This window comes from Sinocyclocheilus grahami, unplaced genomic scaffold (genome assembly GCF_001515645.1).
Source record: "Sinocyclocheilus grahami isolate Dianchi unplaced genomic scaffold, SAMN03320097.WGS_v1.1 scaffold578.1, whole genome shotgun sequence".
NCBI classification, from domain to species: domain Eukaryota; kingdom Metazoa; phylum Chordata; class Actinopteri; order Cypriniformes; family Cyprinidae; genus Sinocyclocheilus; species Sinocyclocheilus grahami.
Genome location: NW_015505757.1, coordinates 218510 through 242395, shown reverse-complemented (window position 1 = coordinate 242395; position 23886 = coordinate 218510). Strand labels below are relative to the sequence as shown.

Here is a 23886-nt window from a genome sequence, read left to right as displayed (position 1 = left end):
ATAAATGTTTAAAAACATTGATTTGGTTGCATTTCATTATGTGATGCAGCATCCCATAGAATTAATGAATTACTTCAAATGTATTTAAAAATATACCATATTATTACAATATCACATGAAAAAGAAAGATGAAACAGACTAGCAAAGGTTAGGGGATAACTTAATTCAAAACAAGTCAATGCTTAAAGAAGCACACAAACGGACCATTTGTCTTAGCTAATTTTAATGAGCATGCACACAATTCAACAATGCTAAATTGGCATCTAGAATAGAAGTAAACAGCTTTTGAAATACAACTGTACAAATATCAAAACAATAATTCATGATAGAGTAAAATAATAATAAAAATGTATTGTAAATCTCTACATTTATTCAGGATTTTGTCTTAAAAACATGTATTACTGTCCTAAGGCCTTAATAAAGCTAATTTCCAGTGTTTATGGAAAATCCTCCAAGCACAAGATTTTAGTGATTCTACATGGACATCAGTGGTACAAGCTCTTTACCCCTTTCAGAACTTCTGCAATAGGAATGTTCTGTCACTAAATGATGCCTTAAAACATTAATTGACATCAAATAATTAAAACACTGCCCACTGTACCGGTCATGCCGCCACATCAACTGATGCACATTTACAGGAAATCTGAAAGGTCTTTTAAAAATGATTTTTGCCTTCAGAGTGCATCCTATCCTGCATGTTCTCCAAAAACCACCATGGCATTGTTCTACCATCAACACTGCCTCTAAACTGGAGAGAGGCCAGACACAGCACTTAAACTAATTCGATAATGCCCCTCCAGCAAAGCCTCATTAAATTCTCAATACCAGCACATGTTCCCGGATATTTCCGCTGAAAAGTCATGGTCAACACTCAGGGCAAGAGAGAGCCATAAGAGAAGTCATGGAGGTCACTCGAAGAGAAAAGCATGAAATACTTGCCAGCTGTTAATTAAAACGAATTGTTTTCTTGATTTTGGCGAGATATTGCATAATGAGAGACAAACACCGTTCAAGAATCTTAATGTTCAATATTCTTAACAAAAATATATAAATCAATATTGATGTAATACAAGATGGTTTCATTATCCAGAAAAAAAAATAGTTTGAGCAGTCTTCATGAATAGAACATATGCGAAAAAGAGGAAATTAATTATCCATTAGCTGCAGAGTTAGGCACACCTCTATAATAAAATCTTCTTCATGAAAAACAAACAACAATTCATTCATTAGTCTTATTTCACAAGTAATGGTGGTAGTCATCTTAATTTAATTGTAGAAGTGAAAAATGAGGACTACTAAGAATGGAGACTGAAGAAATGCTTTAGGATTGAATTCATCAACAGTCGCAATTGTTGGATTGGTGCAACTTCAATCCCAATGATATGAATCAAGAGGGTTGCAGTATGGAGCACAATCGTGATGTATAGCTCCCATCCTGCATGCCAGTGTGTGGCTTTTGTAATAACAGACCCAGGTCATCATGTGCCCCTTTATTCTGAAGAGGAACTCCAGCCGCAAACCATGACAACAGGCCAGAATCCCAATCTGACTCAGAAGAGGCCGTGGACCACGTGAGGTTAGGGAGGAGAGCAGATTCAATGCAAACAGAGGCTCCGGAGTGTGACAGGAATGAGCTGTTTGAAGCTTTACTGACTGATGTACGGAAAGTATCTTCCGGTGTATGGCAAAAAAAGGGTAACAGTTCTGGAGGATCATGAAGCTGATGGCGCTGGAGTTGATGGTCTTCGTGGAAAAATGGAACCAACTGAGGAGGGTCCAAATCAGATGAGTAAGTGGTTATTCGGGATTCCACTGGATCTTTGATTGGAGACAATCTGTGTGACTGATTAACATGAACACAGGGTTGATTTGCAGCATTGTCCTGTTGGTCAACTTGAGGCATACAGTGGGTACTGGCAGTAAAATATTTTAGGGAAGGCTGCGTTAGGATCTTATTCACAAGAGATGACTCATTCAGTGATGATTCATGGGTTGCTAGTATGCTACCTCCAGTTCGATTATTCATCTCTGTTGTAAAACCCACCTTGGAGACCGGTAAACATGGCATGGTGGAAAGTACAGATGAGTACTGTCTTATCCAGGAAACACTGCAAACCCCCTGAATTGGGTTTGGCTTTTCATTTTGATTCATCTTTCTTCTCTTGGCAAGTTTTGGACTTGGAGTGAAGGACCTACAGCGCTTTTTTAAGTTAACTATAGAAAATGGGTAATCTGACAAGTGTGGAAATGGTAAAATATGTGGTAATGAAAAGTAAGAGATGCCTAACTCTGGAGTCCCAAAAATATCTTGGGCTGATTTCAGTGACTGTTTTGTTGAAGGCAACTTTCTATGGTCCAACACATACTGGCCACAACTTTCAGAATTATCATCTTCACCTCGCTGGAGTAGCATCTTAGGGCTGTTTGAGCACATTTTTAAACCTTGAACCTTGATGATGCATGGGATTTTGTTGTCTCCGGAAGAGCTTAGAGTGAGCATTTTAGATGGAGCTTCTGAAAGTATGACAGAAGAAAGGCTTTTGGGTTTCTTCTCTATTGACTGGGATTTTGGAGGAATGTGATGTGAGACTATATCCATGCAGAGAACACCAGATCGAAAGTCCTGAACATTTGTGGTGCAGCTGATGTAAAGGCCTAAATTGACATTGCCAAGAGGATCAGGAGAGTTATTTTGCATTGTAGGATGCGAGGTTGCATTTTGCTGACAAGGTGGACTCTGGATAGGTTTAGGAAAGAGGTTTCCTCTGTTGTCAGTAATTGCCAGTAGACGATTACATTCTTGAACCAGTGGAGACTGAAGAGATTTTTCATTCTCGCTGACAGTATTCTGCACCATCTCAGTTAAATTACACAATTGTAATTGAGAGAAGCCTGTCGATGACCTGAGGGGAATGATGAACACAATGAATACTGAGAAAAAGTCGTACTGTCAACAAGACAAAGTCAACATATCACGTGAACTGCTTCAAAGCAAAGAAAGCATTTGTATAATTGCCCCTTACTTGATCAGCGTTGGATCCACTTCTAGATTTGGATTACAAACAAAGCTAGCAACCATGGCAGCCGTTAGTTGGTCTACTACAGCATAGTTACTGTCATTTTGAATGAAAGAACGATGCATTTCAGACTGCAAGTGCTAAAAATGAAAGAGAATTTGATGTCAAAAGTTAAATCAAAGATTGCATATTAAACAGTGCCTTGTAGTAACTGATATTAAAAGATCTTACAGAATTTTTTTTGCTGTCACTCAATATTTGCAAACAAAATACCAAATGGACTCACCTCATACTGGTCTTTGTAGACCACGTGGCAGCACTCACAATAGCCTGAACTTTTCTTAGTTGGGCCTCTGTGTGTGGCACTTGCAGTAAGTGGCACTTGTAACTTATGGCAGCTGCTAGTGGCTTCTTCTTTCTTCCTGATTAAAAAAAAATAAAAAATTACAGACTAAAGTGACAATGTAGATTTGATTTCCAACTTCTAAAAAAACTCAAAGAACATACCTGAAATTGTCCTTGCTGCAATCTACATCCTTGCTTCTACCAGACTGCCGAGGAATGAGGGGCTCAAAAGGGCTAAATTTTCCTGAGAAACTCATCACTGGGAAACTCAGTGTCTGTGCATAGTATGGTCTGAACTTCCTGTTTAAAACCAAAACCATAAGGATTAACAAAATAAAAAGCATCTTTGAACAACATTTAAATTGGGAAATATTTAGGTAGATGATGAATACTAAGATTTCAGATTAAAATGTCAAAATTTGAATGAGGGAAAACGTGTTATCTGCTGTAACTAGTGAAAACTTTTTTCTTTTTATTAAATCAATGTTTATCTTCACCATTTCATTTTTAAATATCCTGCAGTGTAAAAAATGAATTGCTTTTATTAAATTATTTTTAGAAGAGAGGCCAGTTTCATAACACAGTCACTACATTAATAAACTAGTCTGATCAATTAGTCATATGTGTTTAACAAAATCTGATGTGCAGCCAATTAATGAAATTATGAGAAAATGTATTGGTGTTTTTTGCTGAGGACGCTAAAATTACATTTCATTTCATCTGTCTTTTTATATGTCATTGTAGTATTTGTGGTATGCAAAAAAAATAAATGTACTGCATAATGTATAATATTGGCTTAATCGCCCATATCCACAAGGATCTTTGTAGGATCAATTTCTGACAGCAGTGCCAAACAGACTCAAAACACAATAGTTCTTTTCATTAGCCAAGAGCTGCCCTGTGCACACAGATCCTCAGCAGGGGAGGGAAAGGATACCTTCCCGATACTTTTTCCGCCCCTAGGGTGCGGCATGCATTTTGATAATTAACTTTTCTAAAACATCTACAGTGACCTGGGCTGAAACGTTCACCTTGTTAATGGGCCTGGAGACCAAAACAGTTTTACAATGGAAACAGTGAAGTATAACATATTGTGTTTATTAAAACCAGAGAGTTATTGGGATTATAAAAATAAAGACAAATCAAAATAAGCACATAAAATAAAATCTGACAGCAGACAATCCACTCATTTCATTAAAGAGACACTGGCTATCACTGGAAAAAGCATAACAGCACTCATACTATTTCAGCCATATACACTGTTACTACTACTATATCTACATTTGAAATAAAATGTTCAGCGCACAGCCAGAGCACACTGTACAAAAATACTGTACACACAATGTAATATACAAGACTTGACTTCCCATTTTCAGAGTCATGAATGAACCAGAGATCAACTACAACTGACAACTTCTTGACTCATTATCTGATCACAGTTCCAGAGGCTGAGACAACCTATTGTTTCACTTAAAATTAAATAGTGTAAAATACAGTATAAAGTACCTAAACTACCATCTAAACAGAAAGCAGAGTTAAGAGAATGAGACTGAGGTCTAAAACTCACCGACTGGAGTCCTCCACTTTCAGATAAGGACCTCTCAAAACTCCTGCTGTGTGAAGACACAGGTGTATTAATGCTCCAGAGCATACGCCACCTCTACACTCAGGTTTCTCAGGTATAGAGGTGTAAAAAAAAATATTAAAGCTAGACTTATATTTAGTATAGAACAATCACAACAAGAAGTACTGTAGTACATGTTTAAGTAGTTGACAAACCTTTCACATGAGGAGCTGTTAGTTTGCTTCTTTTCTGTTTGGAAAGAAAGTGTGAAATTGGTGTGAATAAGAAAATAATTTTGATAAACTCATAATAACAGTATTAATTCACTTTTAACAATTAATTAAATTACCTTAGCTGCCCTCATTTTTTGATTTAGATGATTGATGAACTTTAGAAATTCTGTCATTGACGTTAAGAAAAAACAACACTCACAGTCCAGTACAAATTTTAACTGTGTTACTAACTTATTTAAAGGGGTCCTATTATGCTCTTTTACAAAGTCTTGATTTTGTTTTGGGGGTGTACTAGAACATGCTCTCATGCTTGGTGGTTCGAAAAACGCATAATTTTTCACATCATTTACATTATTAAAATACCTTTCTCCCCATCCTGGCACAAACGGCTCGATTAGTTCCGGCTTTGATGAAGGTCCGCCTTCCGAAAATCAAAATGTGTTGTGATTGGTTAGCTGTCCCAGTGCGTTGTGATTGGCGAACAGCTTAGACGGTGTTTCAGTACTGCCACGGCCTTTGCTCAGTCTTTCAGCAAAAACTTTTTGGCGAATCCGGCACTGTACTCCCTCGTGTTGTGGAAGCTGTCCTCAGTAAAATGCGCAGCACACAATAGCAAATTGGGGTTATAATGCTCACGAACGGAGTTAAAAATAAATTGCAACCACTGTTTCCTGACATCATCCGCTTTCGGAAGCCCAAACAAAGACGTTTGGGCACGGAGGTGAAAAAAACTGCATTTCAGGCAGTCGCGCGCCAGACGAGAAGCACAGCGTCGCGCCACGTCTTTAAAATGCAAATACATTGCTTTAAAATTCAAATACATTATTTTCTATGAGTGTAGACACACCGGCGGCGCCGTTCAGCATCTGTCCGCGGCGCCCAGCTACGACGTGTTGTACTTGTAAGAATTGTTCTAGACATGTCGAAAATTTGATGCTACAGCACAGCAGCTCTTCTTCTTTGTTTTCTCTGATGCACTAACTCTGCAGCAGCACCACTTCTTCATCGTCTCATCTGATGCACTCAACTCAACCAAGCGTAACCACAACCTCGCCCCTCCCCACCCCTCAACTATTCGAATTTCTGTAGGCGGGAATTATTTTTAATGATATTCTAATGAGCCGCTTTGTGATATCACAAAGCCCGGAATTCAACGCTGTAGTCAAAACGAGCTGTTCGTTGTAGTTCTTGAAAAGGGATTTTTTAAAAATGAAACATCTCCCTTTGGAGTGGACTTTGAGATTTGTAACTTTCTAGATCTTTTTTATGCCCAAACATACACACTGACTACAATTTTAAAAAAAGTGGAAAAGCATAATAGGACCCCTTTAATAACAGGGGTTCACAACAGAGTCCTATAAAGCAGAATCCCACATTCATTGAAATTTAAAATCAAACTGTACATATGGTGCTCTCTAGTGTTGACTTCTTGTAAGCCAGTAAAAGACTGCATGAGTACTGAGAGGAACTGGTATGCTGTAGTTTTAATTATGGATTTATTTTACATTTTCTTTACTCATGTAAGGATCATTCCTTAACATAATGCTTGCGTAACCAAGTGTTTTTTTTCTGAGCTTTAAACAACTAAAAAACAACAACTGCAAAGTCATATAAAAACTGAAATTGTCTTTACTTTGTGACTACATGTCATTCCCAACCCCATTTTGACTTTTTGAATTGACACAAATGGTCGAATTCTTAAAAAAAAAAAATCCTTACATTTAAGTATGATGAATGTAAAAGAGGAATGGGGCTGTCAAACTTTAAAATGCCACTCCAAAAATCAGCCCATGTGACTCGTGTATATATGATATTGTTGAGCACAGGTAAATGAAAGGATACCATCTACATTGTAGACCTTGACTCCCCACGACCGAGCATTTGCCAGCACACTGCTCTGATACTTCTCCTACAAACAACAAAAAACACTCAACGGTTAACAACAAATAAAAATGCAAAATCAAAGAACTGAGAGGTCCTAACATAAATCCTGATAGCAGTAGCATTATGACTGAGCAAAAAGTATTTTATCATCTGAAGGGGTCAGATTGGATTTATCCAATATTTTGCATGTTCCATTTAAAAACATGAACGGTTTCGTAAAAAACAAACAAAAACAAAAAAACTTGCATTTTCAAAAGGAAGCAAGAAAGTATTTTTTGTTTGATGTTTGTAACATCAAATAAATGTATTGGCTACCAGACATTTGGTACAACATACAGTTGGGTTCAAAGGGCAGAAAGCACAAGTGAAAATTCTTTGATTTTGCATTTTTAATAACTTGATCCAATTATTTTCATAATTTTGTGACCATTTTTTCTGCCGTTGCAACTACATTTTGTGAGCAGGATTATTAGTAACTGCATTTATTAATGCAAAACAATATTAATTTTCATGTTTTTCATGTGCATCTCGTCAGTAAAGCCACTTTTGTGTAGCTTGTCAGTGATCTACGGCTCTGTGTAGTAAATGCCGCTCCATCTGAAAGCACGTGCTGGAGATTTACAACTAATCACCAGAAGCGGCTTTACTGACGAGATTCGCATGAAAACCGCATTAGATTTTTTTGCCCAGCCCTAGTTTAAAATATCTTTATTTTTAATACCCCCACATACTACCCATAGTAGTGTTTTTTTTTTGGTTTACATTTGTCAAATCCTAAAACTTTTACAAATTATCAATGTAAATGAAGATTATGAAGGATTCATTTTGAGACAACAAGTAGGAGCACATGCACACAAACACATTTCATTAAAGTAAAATAAATAAGAAAGGGCATTTTCTATGCAAATATTTAGGAGTGGACTTACATTTCTGTCGATTGCTTTTTCCAGTAATGCTTTTCCACGACTGCCACAAAGCTTGAGGGTAAAAAGACATTTAAACGACATTATTTATTAGTTACTAAACATCCCTGCATGAACCTTTTAGAAATATTTCAATTCACCTCTATAGCATTTTCTTAATATACCATTTCAAAGTAGCTTTGTAGAAAATATAAGCCTTCATACCCTCTGTGAATAAGACAAAGATGACTGTGGCAAGAAAAAAACTGTCTGAAATGTTTAGGTTTAAAGAAGTGACCCTGGGAGGAACCAGAACTTAGCATGAAAAGCTCCTCAAACAATCTACTGATAGCACATCATACATTATATTATAGACAAGAACAAAATTTAAGAATTGCATACATACCATTGGTTTGGGGGTTCCACTTTGTTTCCCCCCTGCAGTACATGAACCATCCACCTGCAAATCACTATGAGGTTCTTTAATGCCCGTCACAATCACATTCACATCCTTGGTGAGAAAACTGTCCACTTTCTATAGGAAACAGTGAACAGACAGGATTAGATGCACCATTTAACATCACTTTGCATACAGGGCAACAATTACTACAATTCCTGTTTTGTCCTTCATTTACAGATGAATGACAAAATGTTATCTCTCACCCCTCCCAGACGGCTGATGATGTCAGCGAGTGTGACGGACTGATGTCTCTTCACGTCATGCAGGTAAAAGGATTGGCCCCTCAAACCACCCGAAAGTTCTCCAGTCATTATTTGAACTGAAACAGGTTTAGGAATGCTTTTATGCATGTCAGTTCATCTATGAGGGTCTTCAAAAATGACTGAATTGCTTTATTAATTATTATTAAATATAATTGTTATTATGGGCTCAAGTGCAAAGTGCTACAAACCCTATTGGTTTGTACCCCAAAACTGCATCCTGCAGCCCAAAAGACCTAGAGATTTGAAACTTGACAGTATGGTTGTTTGGTCCTGAACAGTCAATTGGGGAACCACAATAAAGCTAAACACATTTTGAGCAATAACTCCTGAACTGTATGTATGAAAATGTGTCTTATATCAATTTAATTCTTGGCTCCAAGCAAAAGAAAAGTTGACTATTACACTTTAACAATCAATCATGATGAACTATAAAATACAGCAGCATCACAGTTTGCATGCATATTACAAATAGTTGTATACTCTGCAGTCTTTTGTGTTTCAGTGGCTGCATTTACACTGTGAACCAATTCTGATTTTTTCCCCTGGTATCAGGTCAGATCTTCTTGAAAGTAAACAGCAAAAACCCACATATGAGATTGGATTTTTTTTTGCCATTTGGTTGGAGGCACTTTCGTATGCTTTTCTAAATAAGATACAGCAGCATCACAGTTTGCATGCATATTACAAATAGTTGTATACTCTGCAGTCTTTTGTGTTTCAGTGGCTGCATTTACACTGTGAACCAATTCTGATTTTTTTTCCCTGGTATCAGGTCAGATCTTCTTGAAAGTAAACAGCAAAAACCCACATATGAGATTGGATTTTTTTTGCCATTTGGTTGGAGGCACTTTCGTATGCTTTTCTAAATAAGAAGATGAACTGATGTTTTGTCATCTGACTACATCTACACAGTTTTACCCCATTCAATGGAGCTCCAATAAAGACCTCTGTAAAGTTGGCACCCCATAAAAAGAAATAATAATATTCTTAAATATAAAGAAAACAAAACTTTTTACAAACATTGACGTCACTCTCCACCTCATGAAATCTAAATGTTCCAAAACGGTGCAATTCGTTTGTGCCGTTCAAATTTACATTGTATCTATTTCCAGTCCTCAGAAATAACAAACACAAAATGGAGCAGTGACGTCACTCTCCACCCCATGCCGTCCAAACCCCTCCAACCCGGTGCCGTTCGTTTGTGCTCGATTTGTGCCATTAAAAGAAACCCTGTAACTATTAGGGCTGGGTTTTAACACAAATTTCACGATTCGATTCGATTCTCATTCACAAGCTTGTGATTCGATTCGATTAACGATTCGATTATTTTAGATATATATCAGATACAGTAGGCTACATGCCAAATGCTCTCAAGGAAACAAAATCTCGTAACTATTGCTATAAAATATACATGAGAGTCAGTTGGTACTACATTACTATAATATTAAAGGTTCAAATGGACTGATTTGTAGGCTATACAACTGCTAAAATGACACTTAATGAAGTTTTTAAAATAACGTTACAATTACATAATTTTCTACTTTTTCTGAAATAGGCTATAAACATTTAAATAGTGGCTGTCATAAAAACTTGATGGGTTTATTCAAACATATATTAAACATTGAAGAACAGTAAAAATTATAATGAATATGTTATATGGTGAATATATTTATCAAAATGCCCCTCTCTACAGTTTATTTTTCTAGCCGATTAATGAGTTTATGGTCACCGAATATGCTTTTTTCTGAGGTAAATGTGATGTTTTCAAGCCGAAGCCGTTATATTGACGTCTTTGCGCGGCTGAAACACTGATTGAGCGATTACATGAGACAGGATACGGATTGTGAAGTTGTACTCTTTCTTTTAACTTGCCTTCGGATGTTTAGTCATGTTTATTTTGTGCTGAAAAATATTTAGAAATATTAATGTGCAGGAGATGATCGGTTCACGTGCGCTACGCGCTGCTGCGTCTGTTGATCGAGGCGCTACAGCGATCTGTCACTCCACATTAAACAGTGCTAAAACAGCATTTATTGTTTGAATACTGCAATAAAATGGACAATTTAAAATGTGAGACTTTGTTTTTATATTAAAAGTACCAAAGCACAATAGCTTATTGCAATTTATTGGATGGGAGGTGCGCTTCAATGTTCTGTCCATTAACTGAAAACAGGCTAGATTAATCCATTCTTGGGATTTAAAAATCAATATCGTTCCGTAAAAATGAGAATCGATTAAAATCGAGATAGAGATTTTTTTACCCAGCCTTAGTAACTATGACCGCTTCTTAAATATAACAAAAACAAAAGTTTTTACAAACAGAAACGTCACTCCCCACCCCATGAAATCTAAAACATTCCAAAACAGTGCCATTCGTTTGTGCTCGATTTGTGCCGTTCAAATTTACATTGTATCTATGCCCCGTCCTCAGAAATAACAACACAGAACGGGGCAGTGACGTCACACTCCACACCATGCCGTCAAAGCCGATGCCGTTCGTTTGTGCCGTTAAAAGAAACCCTATAACTATGATGGCTTCTTAAATATAATGTTCACTCTCCACCCCATTTAGTGCAGCCACAGAGTTAAAAAGAATATATATAGTGTTTGTGCTGCCTTAAAATGTTAAGTTTAGTCAACTCAAATATCCTTTTTATTATTATTATTATTTATTTTTTACAGCGAGTCTAAATCATTCTAATTAGACCGATGCCGTTCGTTTGTGCCGTTAAAAGAAACCCTATAACTATGATGGCTTCTTAAATATAATGTTCACTCTCCACCCCATTTAGTGCAGCCACAGAGTTAAAAAGAATATATATAGTGTTTGTGCTGCCTTAAAATGTTAAGTTTAGTCAACTCAAATATCCTTTTTATTATTATTTATTTTTTACAGCGAGTCTAAATCATTCTAATTAGTTTGTGCTCCATGTATGCTGTAAGAATATTGAACACTGTATTTATAATAATATAATAACAAATATATGCTAATTCGGGGCGCTCTCCACATTAAATCGATCAGTTCCGTTCATTTGTGCCATTAAGCATTGTATTTATTTCTCCGCCTTAAGACATTACAACTATCTGGAGGAAAAGTGATGTCATGCAAGCCACCAAGATACCTGTCTTCCATCGTTTGGAAATCTGCTGGTTTGTTACAATGTTTTTCAGCGTTTTATTGCCAGTGCCCTCATAAGCTACAAATACAACATATTTGAAATTTTCATGGAACAGTAGGGTTGCACCAGCCATTCGTAAGTTCTTACTTAAATTAGAACATTAAGTCCACACTAGAGGCTTAGTAACTACTACTAGCTAGTTTGTAACTAAATTTATACATTATTTGGTTGCACCAGTTGTTTGTAAGGCATGACGTAGCAAGTAGTTAGTAAACTCTCCGTAAAGTAATGCGTAGTCGCATTATGACGTTTACCCTAAATCATCTAATAGAAACCTTCAAATACGCGAGCAGAACTTGTTTAAATGCTATGAATTTTAATTTATTCTTCATTCTAAAAAAATCAATGAATTACGTGTTTTTGTAACCTACGTTACCACACCATGAATAGATGAAGTTATCAAGTATTTAAGAGCAATAAACTCACTTTTCTGCAGCACCACGTGGTCTTCAGGGTGCCATCTGATGATGTCACAGACTGTCGAATGACTTAACAGTTTTTTTTATTTATTTCAGAATAACTTCTTATTCCTGTTACACTGAATGATCTCTGATAAACTGCATTTTCGGGACAAAAGTCCCCTGGTTATTTAAATACTTTAAAAAAACAATAAGACAGTCCTTTTAAAAGGTGGGGTAAGTGATTTCTGGTAGCCAATGTTGACATTTGATATCACCAAAACAAACACGCCCCTACCCCAAAAGGGTCTCGCCCCTATTTTGATAGCTCCGCCCCACACATAGGAACGCAACCCAGGCAACGATTAGTTCTGTGAAACAAAGCAAAGCCAATGTTACACCGTGTCTACACTGGACGCGAGTGGCTCGGCGCGACAAAATACTATAGATCTCATTATAATCAGTGATGCTGTCTATACTAGGGATGTAACGATTACCGGTTTGATGATAAATCGTGATAAAATACCCCACGGTTAGTATTACCGTTTCATATTTTAATTATCACTATAACCGTATTCGATTACTGCGATTTGAACAACTGAGGATAAATAAATACTGTACTGCACCGGGCTCATGCAGTGTGCGACCAAATGGGCGCATTTTGCGATCATTTTTTCGGCCCGTGCGACTAAATTTTGTGTGCGGTCGCACTGGCGCGACCACCGCATTGTTTAACTCATAAGCACTGCATTTCTGTTGCATGTGAGAAACCTCAAACGGCAAACGAAACTGAAAGCATAACGAAACCGCGCGACTCGTTTGAGCTGCGCAGCGCTTCGAGTGTAGAGCCTGGTTTATACTCGCCGCGTCAGGAGTGCAAAGCTGCATGTAGCAAAACATTTTTGTTTTCTTTGCATACAAAAAGTATTCTTGTAGCTTCATAAAATTATGTCACGTGGATTATTTTACAGGTCTCCTTGCTACGTTTCTGGACCTTGATCGTGGTAATTACATTGCTGTCTATGGGAGGGTCAGAGAGCGCTCAGAAATCATCAAAAATATATTAATTTGTGTTCTGAAGATGAACGGCGGTCTTACGGGTTTAGAACGACATGAGGGTGAGTAATTAATGACAGAATTTTTGTCTTTTTTGAATTTTGGATAGTTCTTATTGAACTATCCCTTTAATATAACACAGCCACCACTTACTTGAAAATGCCAAGACAACAAATATATTTTTAACTTGGCATTTTATGTTTATTTAAAGATGTAATGGTAAAATCAAAGTCCGGACATTACACTGAATGACAATTTTACACGTTGGAACAATATTTCCCCCATATTTTTAAATTTTATTTTCTCAAAAGTAATTTTAAATATGAAAGTAGACAATTTACTTGCATTTAAGATGTTTTTTATGCATTTAAAATGACATTTCTAAATGTAATTTGATGCGGACACCAAAATGGTGTCGTCTCGTCTTTGACCCTTATACGTAGTTACACTTCAACTACGTGTAATGGTGCAACGAAAAAATATTTAGTAGTGCGTAAATTGTAAGTGCCCATTTACGTCAAAACTAGGCTAAAGCCCTATTCGCACGGGATTGGTATTACCTGGTGACCTCCAGTCATTTGTAATTATTGCGGAGGTCGTCTGTGATTTTAAACCCGTGCGAATGCACCCCATGAAATTCAGAGGTGGGGGGTAATTTCAAAATCACACAAGGTCCCCAGATAATACTAATCCCGTGCGAATAGGGTTTAAATTGTAATTTACGTACAGCTGGTGCAACCGGCCTACAGGTGTTGTGCCGAATTCTGCACCCCTGCCAGATTATTATTACCCCCTCGTTGAAGTCGCTACCTGATTGCCTAATCCCAACCCCACCCCTAATCCTAACCCCTCCCCCACACCTAACCCTAAACCTACCAATACTAGGGGGTGCATAATCTGGCAGGGTGCAAATTTCGGCACTACACCGGAAACTAGCGACCAACCTGGTTGGAAATAGTATAACATCATAAACTGAAAGCAATCTTTACATGACTTACTTTTCAAATATTTTAAGCAGGACGTACTAAAAGACATTGCGGCCCGCCAGTTGCCCATCCCTGATCTAATAAGTAATTGTAAACATTTTATTTATTAATACTATTGATTTCTCACATTTTTATGGGCTGACACATTTGGGCCCAAATTCCTCAATTTATTATTAGCACTGTTAAACATAATTAAACAAATAAATCTGGCATGAGCAGGGGGGAAAAAAAGTTTTGTTTAAACAAAATTGTTAAATAAGCACTAAACCTTTAAACAGACATGCTGGAAATGCTAGACAAAGAATTCATATATGGCATGGTACTAATGGTACAGTATGTTGTTTGATATTTATCATAGCAGTACTTTTTTTTTTATTTGAAAGTTTTGTTTGACATACCGTGTTTGGGGGCACGTATATTATCGTATATCATAAAACCATAGTAAACAAAACTCTATAAAAGAAGGGGGTCGAATCAACAGAAGCCACAAAAACCTGTATCATCAGAGTACTTATGAAAATGTTGATCTTACCTTGAGGTTCTTTGCTCATAAGGATTACAAATATCGTGCGTCTTGATATATTAAAACATCATCAAATGTATAGTTTTCAAGCGATATAAATATTACGCGCAGTTTCTTTCTGTGAATCTTTTCAAACGGCCCTCCTGAATTTCTTCTTCTCTTGCATGTTGTCTGCTGTAGCGCACAATGTTACACATTACCGCCACCCACAGGCGTATATGTCCTATATATAGCTGTAGTGGCTCTAAAAAATTATGCCAGTCACAGTTATGTTTTTTACTGTAATATTGCTCGTAATTGTAAATGGTCTGTATATTTCGTCATGCATTGTTTTTCTGTAGCAGTTATGGTTAATTGTAGTCTTTTCTTTCATGTACACAGTATGAATGATCACATTTTGTTAAACTGTGGTTGAGGAGATAGATGCCACCATAATTATTTTTTTTTTCTTTTTGTTTCAGGTAAATTTGGACACTTTTTGCCATAGAGATGCCTGGGGAAATGTCCCAATTATTCGGAATTAACCCTGTGTGGCCTATAATGAGTTGAGAAATGTCACACAAGCAAAAATAGTGTTCTGTCCGAATAGCACGACCGTAAACATGATATTGATTTTTATACAACAGTCCAATAAACAAAAGGTAACAGATCACTCTAAAGTGTAATGTAGACACATGCATTTTCTGTAAAGCTGCTTTGAAACAATGTGTATTGTGAAAAGTGCTATACAAATACAATTGAATTGAACTGAACTGAATCACTCTGGACCCCTCACATCCAGCACACTCCCTCTTTGAACTGTTGCCATCTGGTCGACGCTACAGAGCTCTGAGCACCAGAACGACCAGACACAGGAACAGTTTTTTCCCTCAGGCCATCCATCTCATGAACACTTAACAATAACTGTGGAACACACACTATTTATACACTCATACACTTATTTATCTAACACTCATACTCAGTCTACATTTCAATTTGCACATAATATACTGTACATACAATTGTCGATTTGTATATTTTTATTCCTTATTTACTTGTTTATATATATATATATTTTTTTATTATCTGTGTTTTTTGTTCTGTCGCTGTCATTCTGTTGCACTGCGGAAGCTTCTGTCACGAAAACAAATTCCTCGTATGTGTAAACATACCTGGCAATAAAGCTCATTCTGATTCTGATTGAAAAGGTTCATTCTGAGTGAACGTTAACACAATACTTTGAAATATTGTCTGCTTTTGTTCCAAACCGTAACATCTCTGAGTCCAAGCAATGCCCCTGATTGAGATCAAGACCTTTATATAAAACAGTTACTCTCTACTGCAGGGGAAAGACATTTTTAACCCATATCCATACTAGTATAAAACTATGAGGACGCTTTTTGGTGGGGGGCCTGTGCCACAGTACAGATACAACACTAAATGCCCCTAATCTCAGCCTTGGAAGCTCCCCCTCTGCAACAGATCTGAATCCACTCTCTGAATCCCACATAGCTTTTTGGGTCACTTAGGCCTATCCAGATATAGGCTAATCATCGAAATGTTTTTACCACCCGTGGTACACTGTGTATTTTTGAAGGGTCACTTCGTGGCAAAAAAAAAAAGCTAATCGTCATATATCTTTGGAAAGTTGAGATTGTTGTTATTCGAATGATGCAAACCTTTTAAAGACACAATCACACTCTAAAAAATGCTGGGTTAAATACAACCCAGTGCTGGGTAAAATAGGGACAAACCCAACAATTGGGCTGTTTTGACCCAGCAGTTGGGTTAAATGTTTAACCCAACCTTCTGGGTAGTAACCCAACCGCTGGGTCACAACAGCCCAATTGTTGGGTTTGTCCCTACTTTACCCAGCACTGGGTTGCATTTAACCCAGCATTTTTTAGAGTGCAGCACAGCAGCCACAATCAGTGTCTTTGTCAGACTGCCAACAAGGCTTCATGCTGTGATCCCATTGTGTTTTCCAGCTAATAGCTCCCAGCTATAGTCATCTGACTGCAGGTATCTGTTTACAAAAAAAAAAGTATATATATATTTTCCCCCCCCCCTTTTTCGGTGTGTTCAAAGTTCTATCATTCAGTGCCAGTAAGACTTACTCTAAGATGGCACTCTTGAGTTTTGTTTCTAAACTGAACAAACCTCCGTGTCTTTCAAAAGAGACCAACCCATGCAAATACTCCAAATGGTTCAAGAATAGCATGCAATTGAATTGGGGTAGGCTATGCCTTTTTTAGGCGTTTTAGGCAAATTTTGCAGGAATGCTAAAGGGTTATAATAAACCAAGCAAACAAAAAGACATTATTTGACAGAATTATAATATTTATTCAATGAACCAAACATCAAGCAATTAAGTAAAACATTGCATAGGCTACTACGATACAAATGTTCCTGACTAAAACCGCGGTGCTGCTAAAGTGTGTCATCCACATCCAACGGTCACAGCCTCTTATTGAACGGCTTTCCATCCGCTTCCGTGAAATATGATCTCATTAAATATTTTTCCCTTGTGCGTCATTTTTCTCAACATTTTAACCAATAACATCAGAAATAATAACAGTAAACAATGGTTTTACAATTGAGCACTCCTATAAAATAATTCAGAACCTGTAGTTTTATTTGTTCCGAAAACGGAAAAAGTGCCCGAAGCAACATCCCAGCTGAAGATCTTCCACGTTTACACATCCGAGCTCCTCCTACAGGAGCCCACAACTAGGAGCCCACAACTGACTGCGAGCCTCATTCACAGGCTACACTTTCCTTAAAATGGTACGGAGGATTATTTTGAGTTTATTGCTGGCGACGTGGTTCTCCGTGGACTGTAACCCCGGGCCTATCGATGATATTGCAGTTGATCGATACTTCATTCCTAAAAGCTGCATCAGAGAAGTGAAATCTGGAGATTTCGTGCGGTATCACTATAACGGCACTTTTACTGACGGAAAACAGTTTGACTCTAGGTGAGATAATGCAGCCAAGTGTTCATTGAGTGATGTTCATTCCTTGCATCTTGCACATTAAAATTCTTCGCATTAAGCGATACCATTGCGTTTTGGAGACGTCCAGTGTAGGGCCGTGATTTTCTGGACGTGCACCATTGGAATATTACATTGGGATACTTTTTTTGTGTTATGGTAAAATCAGGGTACTTCTATGATATAATTTGAAGTATCTTTTGCAGTTACATGCAAATAGGGTTGTTCAAGATTTTTTACTTATAAAATACTTTTTATTATATTGCATATTAATCTATGGCCGTGTCTCAGACACTGGTGAGCTTACCTACATGGAAAGCATTTTTGAACATCATATGTATCATACGTGGCCAAATGCTGTCTTGATAGGGAGCTCACTTGGTTTCTGAGCCTTGTGCAAATTTTTTCCCAGTGTAGCTTGAATACAACTATTCTGAGGAGTTCAAATGATAGACGAGCTGCATTGTCAATAGAAATAAAATGGACTTGATTGTGTAAAATGCTTTTATTACTTTTATTAAAATGACTTTTATGACTTGCAAAGCTATGTATGTGTGCTGTGTGTTGGAAATCTTTTTGTGATTTGTTTGTTTTAAATGCAGCTATGATAGGGGGGCTGCATTCTTTGGACAAGTGGGCCAAAAGTGGCAGATTGCTGGTGTGGACAAAGGCATTCTGGGTATGTGTGTGAATGAGCATAGGAAGATCACTGTACCCCCCCACTTGGCTTACGGTAGCCAAGGAGCAGGTAATATACCCAAACACACCTTTTACATTCATCAAACTAAATGTGCATACTAGTTTATTTCTCAAACTTGGACAGTGGCCCAAAAACCATTTGGACACACAGGTCATGCCTAAAAATGTCTGGGTGTCATTGTATTAGATATCACAGAAAGTGTCTTCCTTCTGTGCCGTTTCAGGTGATAAAGTGCCGCCAGACACAACATTAGTGTTTGATCTGGTTCTACTGGATGTCTTTAACAGAGCAGACCAGGTTCAGACCAAAGTCATCAGTACACCTAAAGAATGCAAGCGCTCAGTCATGAGGACTGACTTTGTCCGTTTTCATTTTAATGGGACATTGCTGGATGGCTCTGCGTTTGACTCCAGGTTAGTGCTACTTTCTGTCCTAGTAGCCACCTCGAAGGAACTGCAAAAAATAATAACAATTTACAAACAAGTTTCCCGAACACTCCTGCCACCAAACTCCTGCTCTTGTTTGAGCAATGTGTTGATATTGCCATGGATCCACAGTGTTGACATTGTTCATGCAAATTGTCTTATATATGGCTTCGTAATAATTTTCTTTGTACATTAAAAAGGCATAAGAGAAAGTATTTTAACATCTAAATCTAATCCAGTATCTGAGTGGACACATATATCAGATGTATCCAGAAGTGTGTTCATTAATCTTGTATGAACATAATGCAGCTACAAGCGTTCCCAGACGCAGGATTCAGTGGTTGGGGAAGGTTGGCTCATAAAAGGCTTGGATGAAGGGTTGCTGGGCATGTGTGTAGGAGAAATACGACACTTCGTCATCCCCCCATTTCTGGCATTTGGAGAAAAAGGATATGGTAAGCAAGCAAATCATCTGCATGTACATATAAAGAACAACTAGTTCTATATTAATCATAGAGTTTTATTCAAATTTCAGACTCAGAATACTCTTTAGTATTCTGTTGGACCTTTCTCACGTGTCAATGTAATTCTGGGTTCCATTTCGAGAGGGTCTCTCAGCTTTGCGTACAGTGTAAGCTGATGCTTTGGGGAAACCCTTTTTTTCCTCAAATACTGAAGCCTTAAGTAAGTAAAGGCCCCAATATACTCAAAACAAAGTTCTTTTTCGTTCTTTGTTTAGGTGTAAAACAAAGATAGATATACGTGAGCAGCGGTATGCTGTTATCGAACATCCCGACGCTGCCCACTCTGATGAAAGTGACGTTTATATGAATATGTAAATATGTGCTATGCGCTTTCCTCTTAGTAACAAAATAAACACAACAAAAATGGAGATAACGGCAAGCATTTTATTATAAAAAAGCATCCGATCATAGCAACATGGGTATGCTTGCACGAGCTCTACAAATTAGCACTCCCATGAAGTCACGTCACGTATATTTACATGGCACTTTATTCAATATATTGCTTAAAAGCAAGCAGCAGTATTAAACATGAAAAACTGTCAGTGTCTCATTTCATCAGAAGCAAAACGTAATTTGCTACTATAAAACAGCTCTCCACTGTGTTCAGTTTTTACCCGCGGACATCTCACCTCCAAGGACTCGACAGACAAAATTAACCCAGAGAAGAGTTCTGCATGAAAGAAGGCGGAGCCTCAGCGCACACCCACCATGATGTAATCGTCACGGACCAATGGTAGTCCGAAGATGTTTTGCAGCTGAACAAACTTTTCTGGAAAGTTCACTTTGGCAAGCCGTTTCGAACTCCCAAAATGAACAAAAATCAACTTCGTTTTGGCCGGATTTAGTTTGAAATTACGTCACATCAGTTTGTTCTTCGATTTAGCTTGAAGTATATTGGGGCCTTAAGAACATAATTGTCACTGTACATGTACAATGAAACTCCGGTGGAGCAACCTCCTGATGCCTTCTTGATACATACAAATGAGTGATGTACTATGTACAAATCTGCACACTCATATTGTTGTGGCAGACATGTTTTCTTCAACAACCTCAAGAAATATAGCTTTTGAAGTCCTTATTCGGTTAACGCCATTGCATTGCAATGGCCAATGGTGCTTGAGCATGCGAAAAGGGGGCAGGAAAGCTCCCTATATAAGCGGTGCTCAGCGGCATTTCATCAAAATCTTTCTCCTTTATTATAAATGCTTTGCCAAAAGGGGATTATGGAATACGCTTTGCTGATCCCCTTATACATTCTGATGAAGAATGGATTGAAGATATCATTGCCTTCGGGATAGCACTCTTCATAGGTGGCGCATACCTAACTTCAAGAAACAAACCCGGTTCTCACGCTCCCTCATGGTAGTGGAGCTATAAGCCGAATGTGAGTTTTGCAGCAAAGAGCTCATATGCTGGCACAGGTCCCGCTGACACCTTGTCCTCTGAACGTGCTTATGATATAAACAGCCCCCTGCCTAAACTATCCCAGCCAAGGCGCTTCAGCCGCTCACACAATATATAACAGTGCCTTGCCTCAGGGCGCCATTTTGCCTGCTAGAGCGCAAATTACTCCAGCTGCTTACTTAAAAGGATAGTTCACCCAAAAATGAAAATTTTGTCATTTAATTACTCACCTTCATGTCGTTCCAAACCCATAAGACCTTAGTTCATCTTTGGAACACAAATTAAGATATTTTTGATGAAATCCGAGAACTTTCTGACCCTGCATAGACAGCAATGGAACTACCACATTCAAGGCCCAGAAACTTAGTAAGGACATCGTTAAAACAGTCCATGTGACATCAGTGGTTCAACCGTAATTTTATGAAGCTAACAGAATACTTTTTGTGTGCAAAGAAAACAAAAAATAATGATTTTATTCAACAATTATTCTCTTCCGTGTCATTCTCTGTCACCATTCACGAGAGTACCATGACGCAGGAGCCGGTGTTCTGACATAGAACCCACATGTTCTGTGATTTGTTTTCAAGCAGAGCATCTGGTTATGCCATATTTGCCAATGCTGCCGCAGTGCATTACCCTCCTATGATAAGCACCGGCTGTGCCATTGTCTTTCATACAGATGTGTACAGTAGGGTTGCTTACACTGGCCATTATATAGGTCGCTGACTGCTATATATGTCGGCGCTGCAGCAGTGCGTTACCCTTCTATGATAAGCACTGGCTGTGCCATTGTCTTTCATACAGATGTGTAGTATTGATTAGACCGCTATATGCTGCTGCTGTCGCCATGTGTTGCCTTTCTGTGATTAGCACCGGCTGTGCCATTTGCCACCGTGCGTCATCTTTTGATGGTAAACACCGGATGTGGCACTGTTTTTCATATAGGTGTGTGGTGTTGCTTATATTAGCCATGGTGTACACTGGCGATATCGCTGCTCATATCCATCTTATGATACACCGGCTGTGCAGCTGTTTTCAGTGCTCTTCTTCTGCATAGCTCTGTGTGACTGCATGTTGTCTAGCCCAGACTTCAGACTTATGGCTGAAATGCCATTCCTTCCTGGAATGAGGAACGTGCCGCATAGCGTTATAGTCGGAATCGATAATAAAGTCTACCCGCTATCTTACTCTTCTCTCAAATTCCTGCCGGAACCGGGAACACTTCCCATAACACCCGATGCACTCGCTACATCGTAAGAAGAATAGCATCTACACTAATATTAGTTTCTTTCATTCTTAATCCGAGGTCACTGTAGCCATTCGGATCCAGTCTGTATCCAGATCAGATGGTGGATCAGAACCTAGAGATGACCTCTACAGCCCTGAATGTCAGCGGAGACCTTGTCAACTAGATGAGCCCCAGAGACAGATCCCCAGTGAAGACCTTGTCTCCTAGACTGCCACCAGGACAAGACCACAGGAACCAGTTGAGTCCTCTGCACAATGTGACTTTGCTGCAGGCTGGAACTGAACTGCTGGTTTTGTCTGGCCAGAGGAGAACTGGCCCCTCAACTGAGCCTGGTTGCTCCCAAAGTTTTTTCTCTATTCTGTCACCGATGGAGTTTTGGTTCCTTGCCGCTGTTGCCTCTGACTTACTTAGTTGGGGACACTTAATTTCCAGCGATATCGTCAATTTGATTGCACAGATACTATTTAAACTGAACTGAGCTGGATGATGACATCACTGAATTCAATGATGAACTGCCTTTAACTGAAAATTGAGTGTTTACTATTGTCATTTTGCATTATTGACACACTATTTTCCTGATTAATGCTGTACAGTTGCTTTGGCACAATCTGTATTGTTAAAAGTGCTATATAAATAAAGGTGACTTGATTTGACTTGACTATTGCAGGCACTGAGATCACTGGTTTTCTTTGTGCTATTGTTCCACTGTGCAGTGTGACAAGCTGTAAGACAGAATACAGAAGATACTAGTCTGTAGCCTATCAGAATAATTTTTTCACCCCTTGCCTTAAAGAGACAAGCTCCATATAAAAGTCACACATTGCCCCATTTCAACGGTGTAATGCTGACTAGCGCACAGGCTTCAAAATGCCCCAGCGTTACGAGTGCATTATCAGGAACTGTTTGCACTGTAACATTATCTGGCATGTTGGGACTGCTTCACATGCACCCGCTTCAACTATGGTTGAAAGCATGCATTCATGCATGGGTTCCACACTTGAGCTCAATGTGCATATTGGTGACTTGCAAATGCTTAGAAACGCTGGCCCTTGTGCGATGGTCGCCTGGCATGAAAAGGTACCTGATGACCTGCTTGGAACTGCCTGGTGCTCGGCGCAGGTCACCTGTTTCTTAAGTGTTTCTACACTTAGTTCTGTCACAAGCATGTTCTCCTGTCCTCCTGTCTGTTGAGCTGTCTGTCTCCCCAGCCATCTCAATTGTGGGGCGGACATGCGTTGAGCGTCTGGCCAATCGAAGGAGTTTGTCGACATTAGACTCGCTGTCATAGCATATGCTGAAGACAATTTCAGAGGTGAGCCGGGTCTGCTGCTTGTTGTTGCAATTGCCTTGATATTGTCTATGATAGCTGTTTTCTGATAGTTTTGAAGTGTTGCATCTCACTGCTTTATACCGTAAAACTTCAAATAATAGCCGAGTCCCAAATAGACGCCTGTCTCTTTTAAACGCCTGGTGTGACGACAGGTTTGGGTAAATAAAGGCCGGTCTCAAATAGAGGCCTGGTCTGTTTTTTTAGTATCGGGTTGTATTTGATCTTCTCAAACCCATCAGATCGTCTGTTCTATGTTTTGATTAGATATTTGTTTAGAAATTTTTTCATTTGTAAACAGTTCAGTTCTTGTGCATATTTCTCTCCTGATTCAGATTCAAAAGACGACTTGGAGAAACCAATATTATGGATAAAGGACTCTTTTAGGCAGAATCAGTGGTTTAAAATTAAAAATGTCTTAATGAATTTGTATTTTACAAACAATTTAATCATTTAGCAGACGCTTTTATCCAAA

At 38.4% G+C, this 23886-nt stretch overlaps 2 protein-coding genes across 3 annotated transcripts in view; one reads left to right on the top strand and one right to left on the bottom strand.

Annotated features, from left to right (window-relative positions):
- Positions 1 to 217: 217 nt before the first annotated feature.
- Positions 218 to 14990, bottom strand: dbf4b (DBF4B-CDC7 kinase regulatory subunit). 2 transcript variants are annotated; one of them, XM_016239954.1, is made up of 12 exons: positions 14820 to 14990; positions 8609 to 8724; positions 8352 to 8480; positions 7970 to 8020; positions 7002 to 7068; positions 5276 to 5325; positions 5142 to 5175; positions 4930 to 4975; positions 3525 to 3662; positions 3304 to 3439; positions 3024 to 3157; positions 218 to 2903 (listed from the first exon to the last, which is right to left on the bottom strand). In XM_016239954.1, exons 1-12 carry the CDS (start codon positions 14836 to 14838, stop codon positions 1388 to 1390), a joined length of 2436 nt encoding a protein of 811 aa, XP_016095440.1. In that variant the 5' UTR covers positions 14839 to 14990; the 3' UTR covers positions 218 to 1387. The 2 variants fall into 2 exon arrangements, with proteins under 2 accessions (XP_016095440.1, XP_016095442.1); XM_016239956.1 differs by having other exon boundaries at positions 4930 to 4972.
- Positions 14991 to 17468: 2478 nt separating this feature from the next.
- The window catches only part of fkbp10b (FKBP prolyl isomerase 10b), a 17198-nt gene continuing 10780 nt past the window's right edge, over positions 17469 to 23886 (top strand). Inside the window, exons 1-4 of the mRNA XM_016239953.1 lie at positions 17469 to 17767; positions 18385 to 18530; positions 18706 to 18895; positions 19217 to 19362. Coding sequence (XP_016095439.1) covers positions 17574 to 17767; positions 18385 to 18530; positions 18706 to 18895; positions 19217 to 19362 — 676 coding nt within the window. The 5' untranslated portion in view covers positions 17469 to 17573. The remainder of the gene's footprint in view (positions 17768 to 18384; positions 18531 to 18705; positions 18896 to 19216; positions 19363 to 23886) is intronic.

Excerpts from the sequence above, each read along its gene's own strand:
- dbf4b (XM_016239954.1), bottom strand. Across the intron at positions 5,176-5,275 it reads AAAAAATGAGGGCAGCTAAG|AAAAGAAGCAAACTAACAGC; the intron begins GTAATTTAATTA and ends CTTTCCAAACAG. Across the intron at positions 3,158-3,303 it reads TCTACAAAGACCAGTATGAG|CACTTGCAGTCTGAAATGCA; the intron begins GTGAGTCCATTT and ends TTTCATTTTTAG.